The sequence below is a fragment of the Xenopus tropicalis genome, chromosome 7, assembly GCF_000004195.4.
Source record: "Xenopus tropicalis strain Nigerian chromosome 7, UCB_Xtro_10.0, whole genome shotgun sequence".
Taxonomy (NCBI): Eukaryota; Metazoa; Chordata; class Amphibia; order Anura; family Pipidae; genus Xenopus; species Xenopus tropicalis.
Window position 1 is genome coordinate 58,027,311 of NC_030683.2, and position 17,073 is coordinate 58,044,383.

At 39.1% G+C, this 17,073-nt stretch overlaps 1 protein-coding gene across 1 annotated transcript in view; it reads left to right on the forward strand.

The window, feature by feature from the left end:
• ssh3 (slingshot protein phosphatase 3) overlaps window positions 1–17,073 on the forward strand; it is a 165,381-nt gene that overhangs the window by 10,947 nt on the left and 137,361 nt on the right. The window contains exons 2-3 of the mRNA XM_002938500.5: window positions 13,108–13,145; window positions 13,256–13,415. Of these exons, the coding sequence (XP_002938546.1) occupies window positions 13,108–13,145; window positions 13,256–13,415 (198 nt within the window). The remainder of the gene's footprint in view (window positions 1–13,107; window positions 13,146–13,255; window positions 13,416–17,073) is intronic.

Genomic DNA, 17,073 nt, shown 5'->3' on the forward strand with positions numbered 1-17,073 from the left:
CACCGCATGTATTACGTGCCTGAAGTTCGCGCCACGCCCCGCACCCCTCCCCTCTGCCTCCAGTCCGTGGAAAAAAATTTTTGCCTCCTACCAGCCCGTGGTGCTAAAAAGGTTGGGGACCCCTGGCTTGAACTGTCTCTCAGAGAAAGCAACATAACTCTATGTAATAATATCTAATTTTTTTTAAAAAAGTAAGCATTTCTTATAAAGAAATATATTTGAAGATTTTAATATTTTCATCTGCACTATCCATTTGGACAATTAGATTTTCACGTTAGATCCCCTTTAAAGGGTTAAAGGGGCATTTTTTTATTTTTTTATGGCCAGTGGTATGCTCATTATAATTCTCCTTATGGTGTTTGATATTGTTTTCTCCTTGGTACAGGGTTTCTTTTAATTTTGACACATGACTGGAATGACTTGTGCCATTGGGTGTGGGTTTGTGCTTTTATCTATTTATAGCTTTGATGGTTTTTACATGTTTAAGGTCTTGACAAAGGCCCAAGATGGGGGCCGAAACGTTGACCTATTTCTCCATGTATTAAGTTTTATATATTTCAATAAAAGCTAATTTTTAAAGGATTCCCAGTGTGCACCGCTATACCTGTGGACTTTATTGAAATTGCTTGAATCGGTAGCACCTGGGTCAATTAGCCATTTGCTAAGGAGTGCTGAACCCTCGTGGTTTGTATATATATATATATATATATATATATATATCAATCCAAATGGTGTCCGCACTCCAAGGCTCAATATTCTGCGGGGTGCTTAGCCAAAATTATGTATGCATAGAAAATAATCATCTGTGGCCAGCACACCCTTCAATGTTTCATCAAAAATTTTTAACAATATATCTGCAATAAAAATTTTTTTGATGAAACATTGAAGGGTGTGCAGGCCACAGATTATATATATATATATATATATATATATATAATTAGATGATTATTTTCTATATATATATACAGTGGAGGAAATAATTATTTGACCCCTCACTGATTTTGTAAGTTTGTCCAATGACAAAGAAATGAAAAGTCTCAGAACAGTATCATTTCAATGGTAGGTTTATTTTAACAGTGGCAGATAGCACATCAAAAGGAAAATCGAAAAAATAACTTTAAATAAAAGATAGCAACTGATTTGCATTTCATTGAGTGAAATAAGTTTTTGAACCCTCTAACAAAAAAAGACTTAATACTTAGTGGAAAAACCCTTGTTTGCAAGCACAGAGGTCAAACGTTTCTTGTAATTGATGACCAAGTTTGCGCACATTTTAGGAGGAATGTTGGTCCACTCCTCTTTGCAGATCATCTCTAAATCCCTAAGGTTTCGAGGCTGTCTCTGTGCAACTCTGAGCTTGAGCTCCCTCCATAGGTTTTCTATTGGATTAAGGTCCGGAGACTGACTAGGCCACTCCATGACCTTAATGTGCTTCTTCTTGAGCCACTCCTTTGTTGCCTTTGCTGTATGTTTTGGGTCATTGTCGTGCTGGAACACCCATCCACGACCCATTATCAGTTTCCTGGCAGAGGGAAGGAGGTTGTCGTTCAGGATTTCACGATACATGGCTCCGTCCATTTTCCCGTTAATGCGAATAAGTTGTCCTGTGCCCTTAGCAGAAAAACACCCCCAAAGCAAAATGTTTCCACCCCCATTCTTGACGGTGGGGACGGTGTTTTGGGGGTCATAGGCAGCATTTTTCTTCCTCCAAACACAGTGAGTTGAGTTAATGCCAAAGAGCTCTATTTTGGTCTCATCAGACCACAGCACCTTCTCCCAGTCACTCACAGAATCATTCAGGTGTTCATTGGCAAACTTCAGACGGGCCTGCACATGTGCCTTCTTGAGCAGGGGGACCTTGCGAGCCCTGCAGGATTTTAATCCATTGCGGTGTAATGTGTTTCCAATGGTTTTCTTGGTGACTGTGGTCCCTGCTAATTTGAGGTCATTAACTAACTCCTCCCGTGTAGTTCTAGGATGCTTTTTCACCTTTCTCAGAATCATTGACACCCCACGAGGTGAGATCTTGCGTGGAGCCCCAGAGCGAGGTCAATTGATGGTCATTTTGTGCTCCTTCCATTTTCGAACAATCGCACCAACAGTTGTCACCTTCTCTCCCAGCTTCTTGCTAATGGTTTTGTAGCCCATTCCAGCCTTGTGCAGGTCTACAATTTTGTCTCTGACATCCTTGGACAGCTCTTTGGTCTTTCCCATGTTGGAGAGTTTGGAGTCTGCTTGATTGATTGATTCTGTGGACAGGTGTCTTTTATACAGGTGACTAGTTAAGACAGGTGTCCTTAATGAGGTTGACTAATTGAGTAGAAGTGTCTAACCACTCTGTGGGAGCCAGAACTCTTAATGGTTGGTAGGGGTTCAAAAACTTATTTCACTCAATGAAATGCAAATCAGTTGCTATCTTTTATTTAAAGTTATTTTTTCGATTTTCCTTTTGATGTGCTATCTGCCACTGTTAAAATAAACCTACCATTGAAATGATACTGTTCTGAGACTTTTCATTTCTTTGTCATTGGACAAACTTACAAAATCAGTGAGGGGTCAAATAATTATTTCCTCCACTGTATATATAATATATATATATATATATATATATATATATATATATATATATATAAAGTTGGGCACTTAAACCTTTAACTGCCAGCCGATTTGGTCAAAGCGGAACTTGTATTTCCAGACAATTTTATTTTTGAACATTTTGTGCTCTTTTAATTTAGGGGCCTTTCCTAGAGGATACTTTTAGTTTACCTGGGAAAACAATATATTGTATTTTTCGGGACAACCTAAGCTTTCAAAATATGCTAGAATTTTTGTGTAATTCCACTTCTGTAACAAGATATAGGCTTCTAAATGTCTACCAAATAAAGAAAAATAATATTTAAACACATTTATCAGAAACATGAATTATTTTTTGCACGAAAAAAGTGATTTGGAAGTGAAATGTCTCTTGAATGCGCCAATACCAAATATATATAGTTTTATGAAGATTTCTCACTTTCAAGGCCAAATATTCCACTTAGAATAGGTTTACCCTACAAAACTATACATTTTTAGAAAGAACAAATTCTGGTGAATCCTGAATAGGCACAACTGTCTTTCTAAATTGCAGTGCTTTCCTAAATGTACCAGTTTTTATAAAAATTTGTGAATTTGTGAATCATTTGAAAGCATCCAATTTGCAGCTTCTTATCTCCCACATATCATTAGATACCAAGATAAAATACCCTAAATATGAATAGCAGGGGTCCACTAAATAGTTTGATACCCAATGTGCATAGGTTTACCTAAGTATGTGGAATGTAGGGGCCCCAAAATGAAAATACCCCAATATGGTGTATCATTTCTGTCATTTCAATTACTGCAAAATCAATACATTTACTGCATTTTATGTACCCCAGAAAACCATATATTATTGGAAATTATACATTCCTCCAAATCTAAAATAGGTACCCGTGTCTTTCTACTCCAAAGTACCAAGCCCCAAAGCTTTTCTAAAATTGGTGATTTTGAGGAGATTTCCGAAAATCACCTCAAAGCTTTTACTTTGTAGCATGTTTTATGCCATATACCAGTGCTGTCCAACTGGCGGCCCGCGGGCCGCATGCGGCCCGCGACCCCCCTCTGTGTGGCCCCCCACCTGTCTGGCTGCTTTGATGGCTTACTCTTGTGTAAGCTTTAAATGGTATCAGTACTGTGATTAACTGCCCCCCCCTGCATGGTTCTCACCTCAGATTCAGGCTGTAATCAGGCTGTATTGTTTAAATATGTAATTCCCTATGTTGTTCACACCTTTTAATCTCTGCATTGTTCACCCCCTGCAGTGTTCACACCTCAGGCTCAGGCTGTAATCACCCATATTGTTCCCCTGTTCACACCTCAGGAGCAGTAGAAACCCACAAATAATCCCTGCACACTACAAAAAGAACATATACTGAGGTGGTACTGCAATTAAAAAGTTTTTTAATATATAGTTATTGTGCAGACTGTAGGAGCAGTGCCAGCATTGTGTCACTGTATGCTGCCTGTGTGTGCCATACACACAGGCAGCATAGGGCAAGCAGAGTATGGCACACACAGGCAGGGTAGGGCAGGCAGAGTATGGCACACACAGGCAGGGTAGGGCAGGCAGAGTATGGCACACACAGGCAGGGTAGGGCAGGCAGAGTATGGAACACACAGGCAGGGTAGGGCAGGCAGAGTATGGCACACACAGGCCAAGTTTGGCACAAACCAGCCAAGTATGGCACACAGGCAGGGTAGGGAAGGCAGAGTCTGGCACACACAGGCAGGGTAGGGAAGGCAGATTATGGCACACACAGGCAGCATAGGGCAGGCAGAGTATGACAGGTTTTTGCTGTACTACAACCATTAACATGGGTATGGTCATGTGATAACATGGGTGTGGTTTCAAGTGGGTGCAGTTTCAAAAAGGGGAGTGGTCAAAACTGGCTTCCATTATCGGCCCTCCACTACGTAGGTCAGAAAAATTCCGGCCCTCGGTACAACAGAAGTTGGACAGCACTGCCATATACTATTGGGTATAAAGATGCAACACCCTAATTATGTACCCTAGGGGCCAATGAACAGTTTGATGCCCAATGTGCGTAGGTTTGCCTAAGTGTGTGGCATGTAGGGGCAACAAGGTGAAGATACCCCATCTGTTATTTCAGCTATTGCAAAAGCATCAGCTTCTGAGGAAGTGGCGACAGGCCACAAAACGCGTTAAGCGTTAGACCCTGAGGGATGTGCATGTGCCTTTTATCTATGATGGAATAAAGATGGGATTTTAATCATATCCTCGTGGTGCTCCGCCATTCATTATCCTTCTGATTACTGCCACACCTGTTTCAATCAAGAAATCACTTAAATAGGAGCTACCTGACACAGAGAAGTAGACCAAAAGCACCTCAAAAGCTAGACATCATGCCAAGATCCAAAGAAATTCAGGAACAAATGAGAACAAAAGTAATTGAGATCTATCAGTCTGGTAAAGGTTATAAAGCCATTTCTAAAGCTTTGGGACTCCAGCGAACCACAGTGAGAGCCGTTATCCACAAATGGCAAAAACATGGAACAGTGGTGAACCTTCCCAGGAGTGGCCGGCCGACCAAAATTACCCCAAGAGCGCAGAGACAACTCATCCGAGAGGCCACAAAAGACCCCAGGACAACATCTAAAGAACTGCAGGCCTCACTTGCCTCAATTAAGGTCAGTGTTCACGACTCCACCATAAGAAAGAGACTGGGCAAAAACGGCCTGCATGGCAGATTTCCAAGGCGCAAACCACTTTTAAGCAAAAAGAACATTAAGGCTCGTCTCAATTTTGCTAAAAAACATCTCAATGATTGCCAAGACGTTTGGGAAAATACCTTGTGGACCGACGAGACAAAAGTTGAACTTTTTGGAAGGTGCGTGTCCCGTTACATCTGGCGTAAAAGTAACACAGCATTTCAGAAAAAGAACATCATACCAACAGTAAAATATGGTGGTGGTAGTGTGATGGTCTGGGGTTGTTTTGCTGCTTCAGGACCTGGAAGGCTTGCTGTGATAGATGGAACCATGAATTCTACTGTCTACCAAAAAATCCTGAAGGAGAATGTCCGGCCATCTGTTCGTCAACTCAAGCTGAAGCGATCTTGGGTGCTGCAGCAGGACAATGACCCAAAACACACCAGCAAATCCACCTCTGAATGGCTGAAGAAAAACAAAATGAAGACTTTGGAGTGGCCTAGTCAAAGTCCTGACCTGAATCCTATTGAGATGTTGTGGCATGACCTTAAAAAGGTGGTTCATGCTAGAAAACCATCAAATAAAGCTGAATTACAACAATTCTGCAAAGATGAGTGGGCCAAAATTCCTCCAGAGCGCTGTAAAAGACTCGTTGCAAGTTATCGCAAACGCTTGATTGCAGTTATTGCTGCTTAGGGTGGCCCAACCAGTTATTAGGTTCAGGGGGCAATTACTTTTTCACACAGGGCCATGTAGGTTTGGATTTTTTTTCTCCCTAAATAATAAAAACCCTCATTTAAAAACTGCATTTTGTGTTTACTTGTGTTATCTTTGACTAATAGTTAAATGTATTTGATGATCAGAAACATTTTGTGTGACAAACATGCAAAAGAATAAGAAATCAGGAAGGGGGCAAATAGTTTTTCACACCACTGTATATATATATATATATATATATATATATAGAATATATAGAAAGATGTATTTATCCATTTTTGTTTTTGTCAGAATGTGTACTTAAGGAAAATGTATGGTTTTCTAAGGTCTCCGTAGTGTTAGGGGGTCTTATGGCACATAATACACATACCGGAGCACATTGCACGAGCCGGAGCATCATATGTGAAAATTCATATGCACTATTTATATTTGGGTGCCCCTGTAAGCCACATAGTTTACTCTATGCATATAGGGCATCAAACTGTTCAGTAGACCATTGGTGTTCCTATTTGGGGTGATTTGCCTTTGTATGAAAGAAATTGTGTGAGATAAATGCGTCAAATTGCAACATTTGTAGGCGATTTTCTGAAATGTCATAGAAACCACTAACTTTAGGAAAGCTTTGCTGATTGGTACTTTGGTGTTGAAAGGACTCTTTACCCATGTTGGATTTGTCAGAATGTGTACTTTCCAAAAATATATGGTTTTCTGGGGATCTCTGTATAGTTAGGGGGTCTTGCAGAATATAATACACTGTGCAAAAGCTGAGTTGGCAGGCGAGGAAGCCATATGCCCTATTTTCGTTTTGGGGTCAATACACACTACAGACTTTAGCATATCTTCGCATTTTGGGCATCAAACTGTTAAGTAGACCTCTGGTGTTCCTATTTGGGCTGATTTGCCTTTGTATGCAAGAAATTGTGTGAGATACATTCGGCAAATTGCAACATTATGGGGCGATTTTCTGAAATTTCATAGAAACACCTAACTTTAGGAAAGCTTTGCTGATTGGTACTTTGATGTAGAAAGGACTCTTTACCCATGTTGGATTTGTCAGAATGTGTACTTCCCAAAAATATATGGTTTTCAGGGGTCACCCTACATTTCTGCAGCTTCTATCTCAGATAAAACTGCCATGTGTTTATGAATTAGGTAAATGTAAGCCAAGTGCCATGTGCTTTGATAAATGTTCAGTGGGCTTAAAACTGTTCAGAAGACCTCTGGGGTTCATATTTAGGGTGTTTTATTTAGTTACCTAATGACCTGTAGAAAATAAGATGTTGCATATTGGAAGTTTTGAGGTGATTTTTGGAAATGTCATAAAAATCTGCAAACTGATGAAAACTTTTGCGGCTTGGTACTTTGGAGTAGAAAGACATGGGTACCCATGTATCCAAAAATATATGACTTTCTGGGGTAAGTGTACATTTTACTAGCTTTATACCATAAAATGATTTAAATGTGTTGATTTTGCAGAAGCTGAAATTACAGAAATGGTAGATCATATGTGGGTATGTTCACATTGGGGCCCCTACATACCACACTTAGGTAAACCTATGCATATTGGGTATCAAACTGTTGAGTGGACCCCTGGCATTGATATTTAGGGTGTTTTATCTGGTTACTTTATGACCTGTAGGAGATAAGATACTATAGACTGGAAGCTTTAAAGTGATTTTTAAAAAATTTCACAAATTTTGATAAAAACCAATAACTTTAGGAAAGCATTGCAACTTGGTAGTTTGGAGTAAACAGATAGTTCTACCTATTCTGGATTTCCCAGAATCTTTTCTTTCTAAAAATGTATAATTTTCTGGGATAAGCCTTATGGTAGTGGAACTTTTTTCCTTGAAATATTAAAGTATGCAGCTTGGAGCAGTGCTTTGGAAATTTGATAGTGTGCTGCTGGGAGTTTTTGACCTATACTAGTGAGAAATCTCCATAAAACTATTTATATTTGGTATTGGCATGTTCAGGAGACATGGGGCTTTCCAAATCAGTTGTATTTTCATGCATAAAGTGATTTTTGTTTTTTTTTAATTTTTTTTAGACATTTAGAAGCCTATATCTTGTTACAGAATTGGAATTACACAAAATATTGATTTAGATTTGATAGCTTTTTAGTGTTTTTTAGCCTTTCATCAGTTTTTAGTGATATTTTATAACTATATTTATTGTATATAAGTATATAAATCAGGGGTCTCAAACTCGCGGCCAGCGGGCCATTTGCGGCCCTCGGTACAATATTTTGTGGCCCGCACCAACGCCTTCTCAAAAGCAATGAATGGATCGCGATTTTTATTGCGATTCAAGGGATAATGCAAGGCAAGGCGGGCGGGAGCTGCTGATTGCGGAAATGACGTTATGCCATCATAACAGTTATTATGGGAAGACGTTCTGTGTGCACAATTAGCTGCTAAGGAGCTAATTGTGCACACAGAACGTCTTCCCATAATAACTGTTATGATGGCATAACGTCATTTCCGCAATCAGCAGCTCCCGCCCGCCGTGCCTTGCATTATCCCTTGAAAGCCAATTTTTTGTGAAATCCCTTATGCGGCCCAGCCTCATCCTAACTTTGCCTCCTGCGGCCCCCAGGTAAATTGAGTTTGAGCCCTCTGATATAAATGAAGTAAACATTTATTTATTTTTTTACTACTTTTTACTGTTTTTCACCTTATATGTACAGCATGCATTTATTTTAACTTACATTTATTGTATATGCGTATGAATTTTGAAGATATTTTATTAGTTTAAGTTAAATAAGCACTGAACACGCGCATTTTTGTTGTTGCTATGTATCTCCATGGTATAGCAATTTCCCTTGCACGTCTTCTATTGGCTGACTACGTGTGTGCTGTAGGATGGCACCAGATTCCTGCACGTTGTGTGTGCTGTGGCATCCATTGGGCCATCAGTATTTGCGCAGTGCAAGATACGCGCATACGAAGACATGTTGCTCACACTTGTGCATTGCATTCCAGAAGAGAGAGGTTATTCTTTAAATAGACATATTGATTTGGTTCCTGAGGAAGCTCGGCTTTTTCCACTTAAAACGATTTATTTCACAACATAACCATTGGATCAGGTATTCTGACCACTAACCACACTGTAAAATAATAGTTTTGTTATTCCATTGATTTGCTTAATTGTATTTTATTTTGTAATATTTTACTGCAGTTTATCACTTGCATTGTTGTTCATTGCAGTTCTTTTAGCATAGCTTTTGGTTTGGTATTTTGGTGTAGAAAGATGTCTTCACCTGTTTTGGATTTGTCAGAATGTGTACTTTTCAAAAATATATGGTTACACACAGGAGCACCCATCCAAAAGATCAAAAGCCCTGGGTGCTGGCAAAAACAATAATAAAGAAGCAGAGAGCCACACACACAGGGACTTTGCAAAAAGGTAAAGCATTTATTGAAAAAGATCTGACGTTTCGAGCACTAACGGCGCTCTTCTTCAGGAACAAACCACGTTTCACCTATTTATACACATTTTATTAAATACAAAATGTGTAACCATGTCTTTCTAAGTACCAAATATCAATGCTTTTCTTAACTTAGCAGTTTCTATCAAAAATTTTGAAAACTAAAACAAAATCACCTCGGAGCTTCAACTTTCAAGCATCTTCTCTCCCACATACAGTGGTTCTTTTAAAATTGTCTTTATTTTTATATGAATGTTACCTAAAACATACTTTTTTTGTTTGTTACCAAACAAATCCTAAAAGGAGAGGAAGAAAACCTAGTTAAACAAATGTAGAAAAGTAAGTGAATCTTTAGCATTATCATCTAATTTAAAAGGTGAAATCAGTCTGGTGTTTTCAGTCAGTGGAAAACCCACCAACATCCAAAAACTGAAGCTGTGCTGTATGGTGGAATGAGCTAAAATTCCTTAGGTTCTATGTGCAGGACTGATCAACAGTTACTCAAACATTTAGTTGCAGTTATTGCTGCACAAGGGGGTCACCCCAAATACTGAGAGCATGATTTACTTACTTTTGCCACACACAGATGTTGGATTATTATTTCAATAAATACATGACCAATTATAATAATTTTTGTTCCACTTGTTTAAGTTTTCTTCTTTTCTGCTTTTAGGACTTGAATATCAGATTATGTTTTAGCTCACAGTCATATAAAATATAGAAAATTTTAAAGGGTTTGCAGACATTCAAGCACCAATGTAGCATTAGATACCAAGAGAAAAACATCCTAAATATGAATGCCAAGGGTTCACTGAACAGCTTAATGCCCATTCTGCATAGGATTACCAAAGTATCTGGCATTTAGAGACCCCAAAATGAAGTTAGTGCATACAAATTGGCCTGGTGATTACTTCACACACACATTTTATGCATTTTTTGGGGGCAAAAACACAAAAAAATACATGAGATATTGTACAGTGTGGTTAGTGAATATGCTATTTGCAATGGCAATAAAACATTTTTTTCAGGCAAAAAAAAAAGATATTATAAAAAAAAAAAGCCACAAATTTGTGTACCTGTATATGTGTGTGTGTACACTTGGTGAATTGCGTGTTGTTTGCGCCTGTATGTGCATGCAAGTATGTGTAAGTGGTGTGAATGTTTAAAAGCCCCCTGATCTCCCAAAAATGTATGTGTGTGTGTAAGTAAATTTAAGTGCGTATCACTGCAACAAGTTTGTGTGTATTTGAAACTAACATTGGCTATGATGGCTTGAAAATCTGTCTGGAGGAAGAGGAAGCCTCCTCAGAGGGGGGCAGCTCTGGGAGGACCAGAAAGTAGAGGAAGCAACAGGCACAGAGCTTACACATGCCTGCTGCTTTCACACCTCAGGGACCACTTGTTCCCCACTCCACTTGTTGCTTAGGGGCTGGGGAATGAGCAGGGAGTGAAGAGTGGCTTTAAAAGCTGCTTCTCTGCTCCCCTAGTAGGAAATGCTGCAGAACATAAAATCTATGTTCTGTGGCATTTCAGCCCTTTCATACACAGAATATTGATTCTATGTTCTGTGGCACATAAAGGGTTAATAGGGCAAATTCTAACACAATGTAATAAAAATTGATTGGGGTGGATGACTCAGGAGAAAATTCAAGACTAGAACAGCAAACAAAGGTCCAGGACAAAATGGTATGCAATCCAGGGTATTATTATACCTTTTACATGCCAAGTGGTACTACATTCTGTACAGGTACCTACGTGCTTTGCAGTAAAGGCTTTTTTTCTGTACTGGTGACTTATGCTGCCAGTTAAGAGAGTCAGATTGGCCTCCATCCCCCTTGGCAGGAGGCTGTCAAGTCGGTCCTGCAACACGATTGTCACAGACATGACTTCTAACAGCAGGCACCCATGTGTCTGCTGTTTGAACTCCACCTTCCAGCCCCCAGTGCTTGCCCACACACTTCTTGCTGCGAAGGCTCTGTGATCCTGTGACCCATCATCACTGAAAAGGACCCTCCTGTGCACAGAAACAATAAGTGTCCTTTACATACAAATATTTACATACACATACATGCATTTACACACACTTTTTTTTTTGCTTTTGCACACTTTTGTACATATTTAGACATTCACGCTCTTTTTAGAAGTGTACACACATACAATTACTTTTTTAGCTTTGTCATTTAGTATAGAAAGATGTCTTTATGTATTTTGAATTTGTCAGAATCTGTACTTTACAAAAAATATATTTTTTTGGGGGGTTTTATACAGTTAGGGGATTTACGACACATAATACACTTGTGGGGGCTCTGTTTTTCTGTATTTCCATACGTATCGCATACTTTGGTATATCTATGCATCTTGGTCATCAAACTGTTCAGCAGACCTCTGGTGTTCACATTTAAGGTAATTTGCCTTTGTATGTAAAACACTGTGTGCAAAATTTTTAGGTGATTTTTAGAAATGCCATCAAAACCGCTAAGTTTATGAAAGCTTTGCATTTTTTTGGGGAGTTTTGGGTAGACATAAATATTTACTCATTTTGGATTTGTCTGAATGAGTACTTTCTAAAAGTATATGGTTTTCAGGGGTCACCTTACGTTTTTGCAGCTTCTATCATGAAATTTGTATGTACAAGGTATATTTTGGTGCCATGTACTATGATAAACTGATTCACATTGGGTATCAAACTGTTCAGTTGACCCTTGGTTTTTATATTTAGGATGTTTTATCTTAGTACCTAATGATATGTGAGAGATAAGATGCAGCAAAGGGAAAGCTTTGAGGTGATTTTTGGAAATGTCATCAAAATCTCCAATTTAAAAAAAATTAGAATTGAAAGATGCCTACCCATTTTGGACTTGGGGAATTTTGGATGTCTAACTGTTCAGGGAACCCGTGGCATTCATATTTAGGACACTTTATCTGGTTACCTTATGACCTGTAGGAGATAAGATGCTATAGATTGGAAGATTTTGGCCCTAAACTTAAAGTATGCAGCTTTCTGGACCAATGCTTTGGAAATTCGGTAGTGTGCTGCTGGGAGTTTTTTGACCTATACAAGTGAGAGGTCTCCATTAAACTATATATATATCGCATTCAGGAGATGTGGGACTTTCTAAATCAGTTCACATATAAATTAGAAATATAAATAATTTTATGCATGAAAATACATTTCTAATTTATATGTATATTATGGCACATATTTTTTTTTTCATATTTTTGACATTTAGAAGCCTATATCTTGTTACAGAATTGGAATAACACACAAATTCTAGCATATTTTGAAAGCTTAGGTTGTAATAAAAAATGATATATTGTTTTCCTGGGTAAACTGAAAGTCCCTCCAAGAAAAGGCCTTAGAGTTGCAGTTAGAGTCCTAAAGCAATTTATGTACTGTCTTGGATAAAATAGGGCACTAACTCGAGGGATGAAAACATAATTTTTCCTCTTTAAAGGTCCCTAGTATGCAGTGCAGTTGAGGGGATGTGAAATGTGGTATCATATGATTGCAGACTCTGTGTCAAATACTACAGGCAGGTGGGGACCGAAATGATACCTGCAAAGCTGTAATAAATAATTTTTTATAAATTATTTTATTAAAAATATTTTTGTCTCTTAATAGCATGTGATTTGTGGGCATTATGAACCTATGTTAACTGTTTTATAATGCATCTAATCTATAGATATGAAAATAATGTATACTTTTCTTTAAGGATGATGAAAAAAGCAGAAGGAAGCGAATGCAGAGACGGTAAGGGAAATCATTTTCTGTAACACTTCCCTTTTAATCTAGTTTTAGTTCATGCTTTTATCAAATCAAATATTCCTGTTTCTGATCTTGCCTAGTTTACTCTAATTCAGGCAGAGCTTTGTTATGGTGAAAGGAGCAGCACTTCTTCTGCAGGATGAAGGAGAGCATGCAGTTACTACAGAACCACTTCCCTCATATGGCCCTAATGAGCAGCAAATACACCTACAGTCGATGCTAAGGCTGCTTAGAGAAGAAGACACACTTAAACTGGTGAGCTTAAACATATTATATCATCAGAAGAAAATGTACTTGTCTATGTACAGTCATGGCCCAAATTGTTGGCACCCCAGAAATTTTTCCAAAAAAACAAGAATTTCTCACAGAAAAGTATTGCAGTAACAAATGTTTTGCTATACACATGTTTATTCCCTTTGTGTGTATTGGAACAGAACAAAAAATGGAGGAAAAAAGCAAATTGGACATAATGTCACACAAAACTCCAGAAAAAAATAAAAAAAAATAGGCTGTACAAAATTATTGGCACCCATAACTTAATATTTGGTTGCACACCCTTTGGAAAAAAATAACTGAATTCAGTCACTTCCTATAACCATCAATAAGCTTCTTACACCTCTCACTGGGAATTTTGGACCACTCTTCCTTTGCAAACTGCTCCAGGTCTCTCTTATTGGAAGGGCGCCTTTTCCCAACAGCAATTTTAAGATCTCTCCACCGATGTTCAATGAGATTTAGATCTGGACTCATTACTTCAGAACTCTCCAGCGCTTTGTTGCCATCCATTTCTGGTTGCTTTTTGATATATGTTTGGGGTCATTGTCCTGCTGGAAGATCCAAGATCTTGGACGCAAACCCGGCCTCTACAGTGCAACCCAAAATCCTTTGTTAATCCTCAGATTTCATGATGCCTTGCACATATTCAAGGCACCCAGTGCCAGAGGCAGCAAAACAACCCCAAAACATCATTAAACCTCCACCATATTTCACTGTAGGTATTGTGTTCTTTTCTTTGTAGGCCTCATTCAGTTTTTGGTAAACAGTAGAATGATGTGCTTTACCAAAAAGCTTTATCTTAAACTCATCTGTCCACAAGACGTTTTCTCAGAAGGACTGTGGCTTACTCAAGTAAATTTTGGCAAGCTGTAGTCTTGCTTTTTTATGTCTGTGTCAGGAGTGTGGTCCTCCTGGGTCTCCTGCCATAGCGTTTCATTTCATTTAAATATCGATGGATAGTTCGCGCTCATCAATTTTTCTCTTCCGTCCACGCCCAGGAAGATTAGCTACAGTGCCATGGGTTGCAAACTTCTTGATAATGTTGCGCACTGTGGACAAAGGCAAATCTAGATCTCTGGAGATGGACTTGTAACCTTGAGATTGTTGATATTTTTCCACAATTTTGGTTCTCAAGTCCTCCGACAGTTCTGTTCTCTTTCTGTTGTCCATGCTTAGAGTGGCACACACAATGCAAAGACTAAGGGGCTGATTTACTAATCCACGAACGGTCCGAAGGCTTCCGAATGCGTTTTTTTTCGTAAATTGTCGCGACTTTTTCTTAGCTGTTACGACTGTTTCGCAAATTGTCGCGACTTTTTCGTAGCGTTACGACTTGCGCAAATTGTTGTGACTTTTTTGTAGCCTTCGCGCCGAGTACGAAAGTTTCGGATTCATTCAAGCTTCAGTATCGTGACTTTTCTTGGGCCAGGTTGGAGCTGCAGAGTGCCATTGAGTCCTATGGGAGGCTTCCAAAATCATGCAAAGTCTGAAAGTTTTGCCCGCCGTTTACAAGCGCTCAATACGAAAAAGTTGCGACAATGTACGAGCAAATCGTAACGGCTACGAAAAAGTTGCGACAATTTATGATAGAGTCGTAACGGCTACGAAAAAATCGTAAAAATACGAAAAAGTTGCAAGATGTTCGTTTCCAATTCAAATTTTTCCCATTCGAATTTGTGGATTAGTAAATCAGCCCCTATGTGAACTTCTCTCCTTTTTATCTGCTTTCAGGTGTAATTTTTATATTACCCACAACTATTACTTGCCCCAGGTGAGTTTAAAGGAGCTTCACATGTTTGAAACAATCTTATTCATCCACAGTTTTGAAAGGGTGCCAATAATATTGTCCAGCCCGTTTTTGGAGTTTTGTGTGACATTATCCTCCCTTTTTTTTTGTTCTGTTCCAATACACACAAAGGGAATAAACATGTGTATAGCAAAACATGTGTTACTGCAATACTTTTCTGTGAGAAATACTTGATTTTCTGGAAAAATTTCTGGGGTGCCAACAATTTGGGCCATGACTGTATGTATGTGTACTTCATATGGCAACACCACTGATGCATAAAAATCTTAAAAGGTAAAAAAGGGGTGTCCATGCAATAAAAAGAATGCACGCCTTTAAAGTATATGCAGCTCAATAAGGCACAGCATTTTTCTCTTGCGTGCCAGTGCTACACAGGGTCGGACTGGGGGTTGCAGGGCCCACTGGGGCTCCCGCCCCAGGGTCCCTGCAGGTGCCCCCGCTGGCTGCGTCCCCTAATTCCCCCCCACAGGGGCCCCCACCCAACGTCCTCCCCGAGCACATAGATTTAACGCATCAGGGGAGGAACAGTTTGCCGGGGGAGTTCCGGCAAGGGTCGGCCCCAGTCCTAAAAGCAATACAATTCTTAGGCAGCATTCGCAGACAACACAGCTTTAATGTTTCTGAAGCATCCATTCCCTTTATCAAGCCATAATGTCAGATTAGCCTGCCTGAGCTTCATAGAGCACTACAGGTCACATGATAATATCACATTACCTACCTAAAGCAGTGAAAAGTTGTGTAGCATTATAGTCTTTGAATTAAGGCGCATTAAAAAATACATTCTCAATGTTAAGACAAAAAAAAAATCTACAGCATATAAGCAAAATGCAAATTATTAACAATATTAATATTTAAATGTAATTAAAATATTTATATTTTGTAATTAATATTAAAAATTAAAGAAAGTCCCAGTAAAGTTGCATGGGAATTGTAGTTCAAACATCACCCTCTAGCCTATCCAATCCCCACTATATAGATATCACCATGCTGTTTTAAAGTTATTAAAGTTTTGTGGCAGTAAGAAAAGCTGTGCAGGAGAAAGAACATCCAGGCAACTTAGCTCATGCCCTCCCTACTCAAGTCTGCAGCTCACTGACAGCAGGGGGACCCAGCTAAACTAATTACGTGTAGCAGGAAAGGGCCCTGCTTTGGAGATATTAGTGCACCATGTACTTCTGTGGTTTTTCTGTTTTACATCAATTATTTTTCTTTTAATCCCATCAATTGACTTAGAATTCTACCCCTATGTTGCTATGTTGCATACAGTACAAACATAAATGGCGACGAGGAGCCCAGAGCCTGATGGAGCCATAATGTGTTGAGCTCAGAGACATTTATCTAATCTGACAACCAGTTACATGCTAGGACCAGAGAGCAGTTATGCAGACTACCACAGCAGAAATTCCTAGAGAATGGCAACTCAGTAAGGCAATTCCTTCAGAAATGGGGATGGTCTCAAATAGATACTATGGCTCCTCCCAAAAATAGTAGTAAAAAGCAATGGCACTCAGAGCAGTTACAAGCAGGGCAAGCCCTTGCAAATTTTATTGCGGAAAAAAAAAACCCCTTTGTCAAGCATTACAGACCAGTGAGACTGAAACTCATTTAAGCACAATTCATTTACATAATTAAAATAGTTAATTGATAAAGGCACATTGTGACAGGTGCCCTGTGCCAGTAGCGGGGACTGACTGTTTATGTATATAGTTTTACTTTGGTTGCAGTCAGTACAAGGTATTTATAAATAGATCCGGCATTGTGTCACGGTGCCTATCCTCAGAGTGAAGGGGTCTTTAAATTCCAACAGCCAATGGAGCTCAACTGTATTCA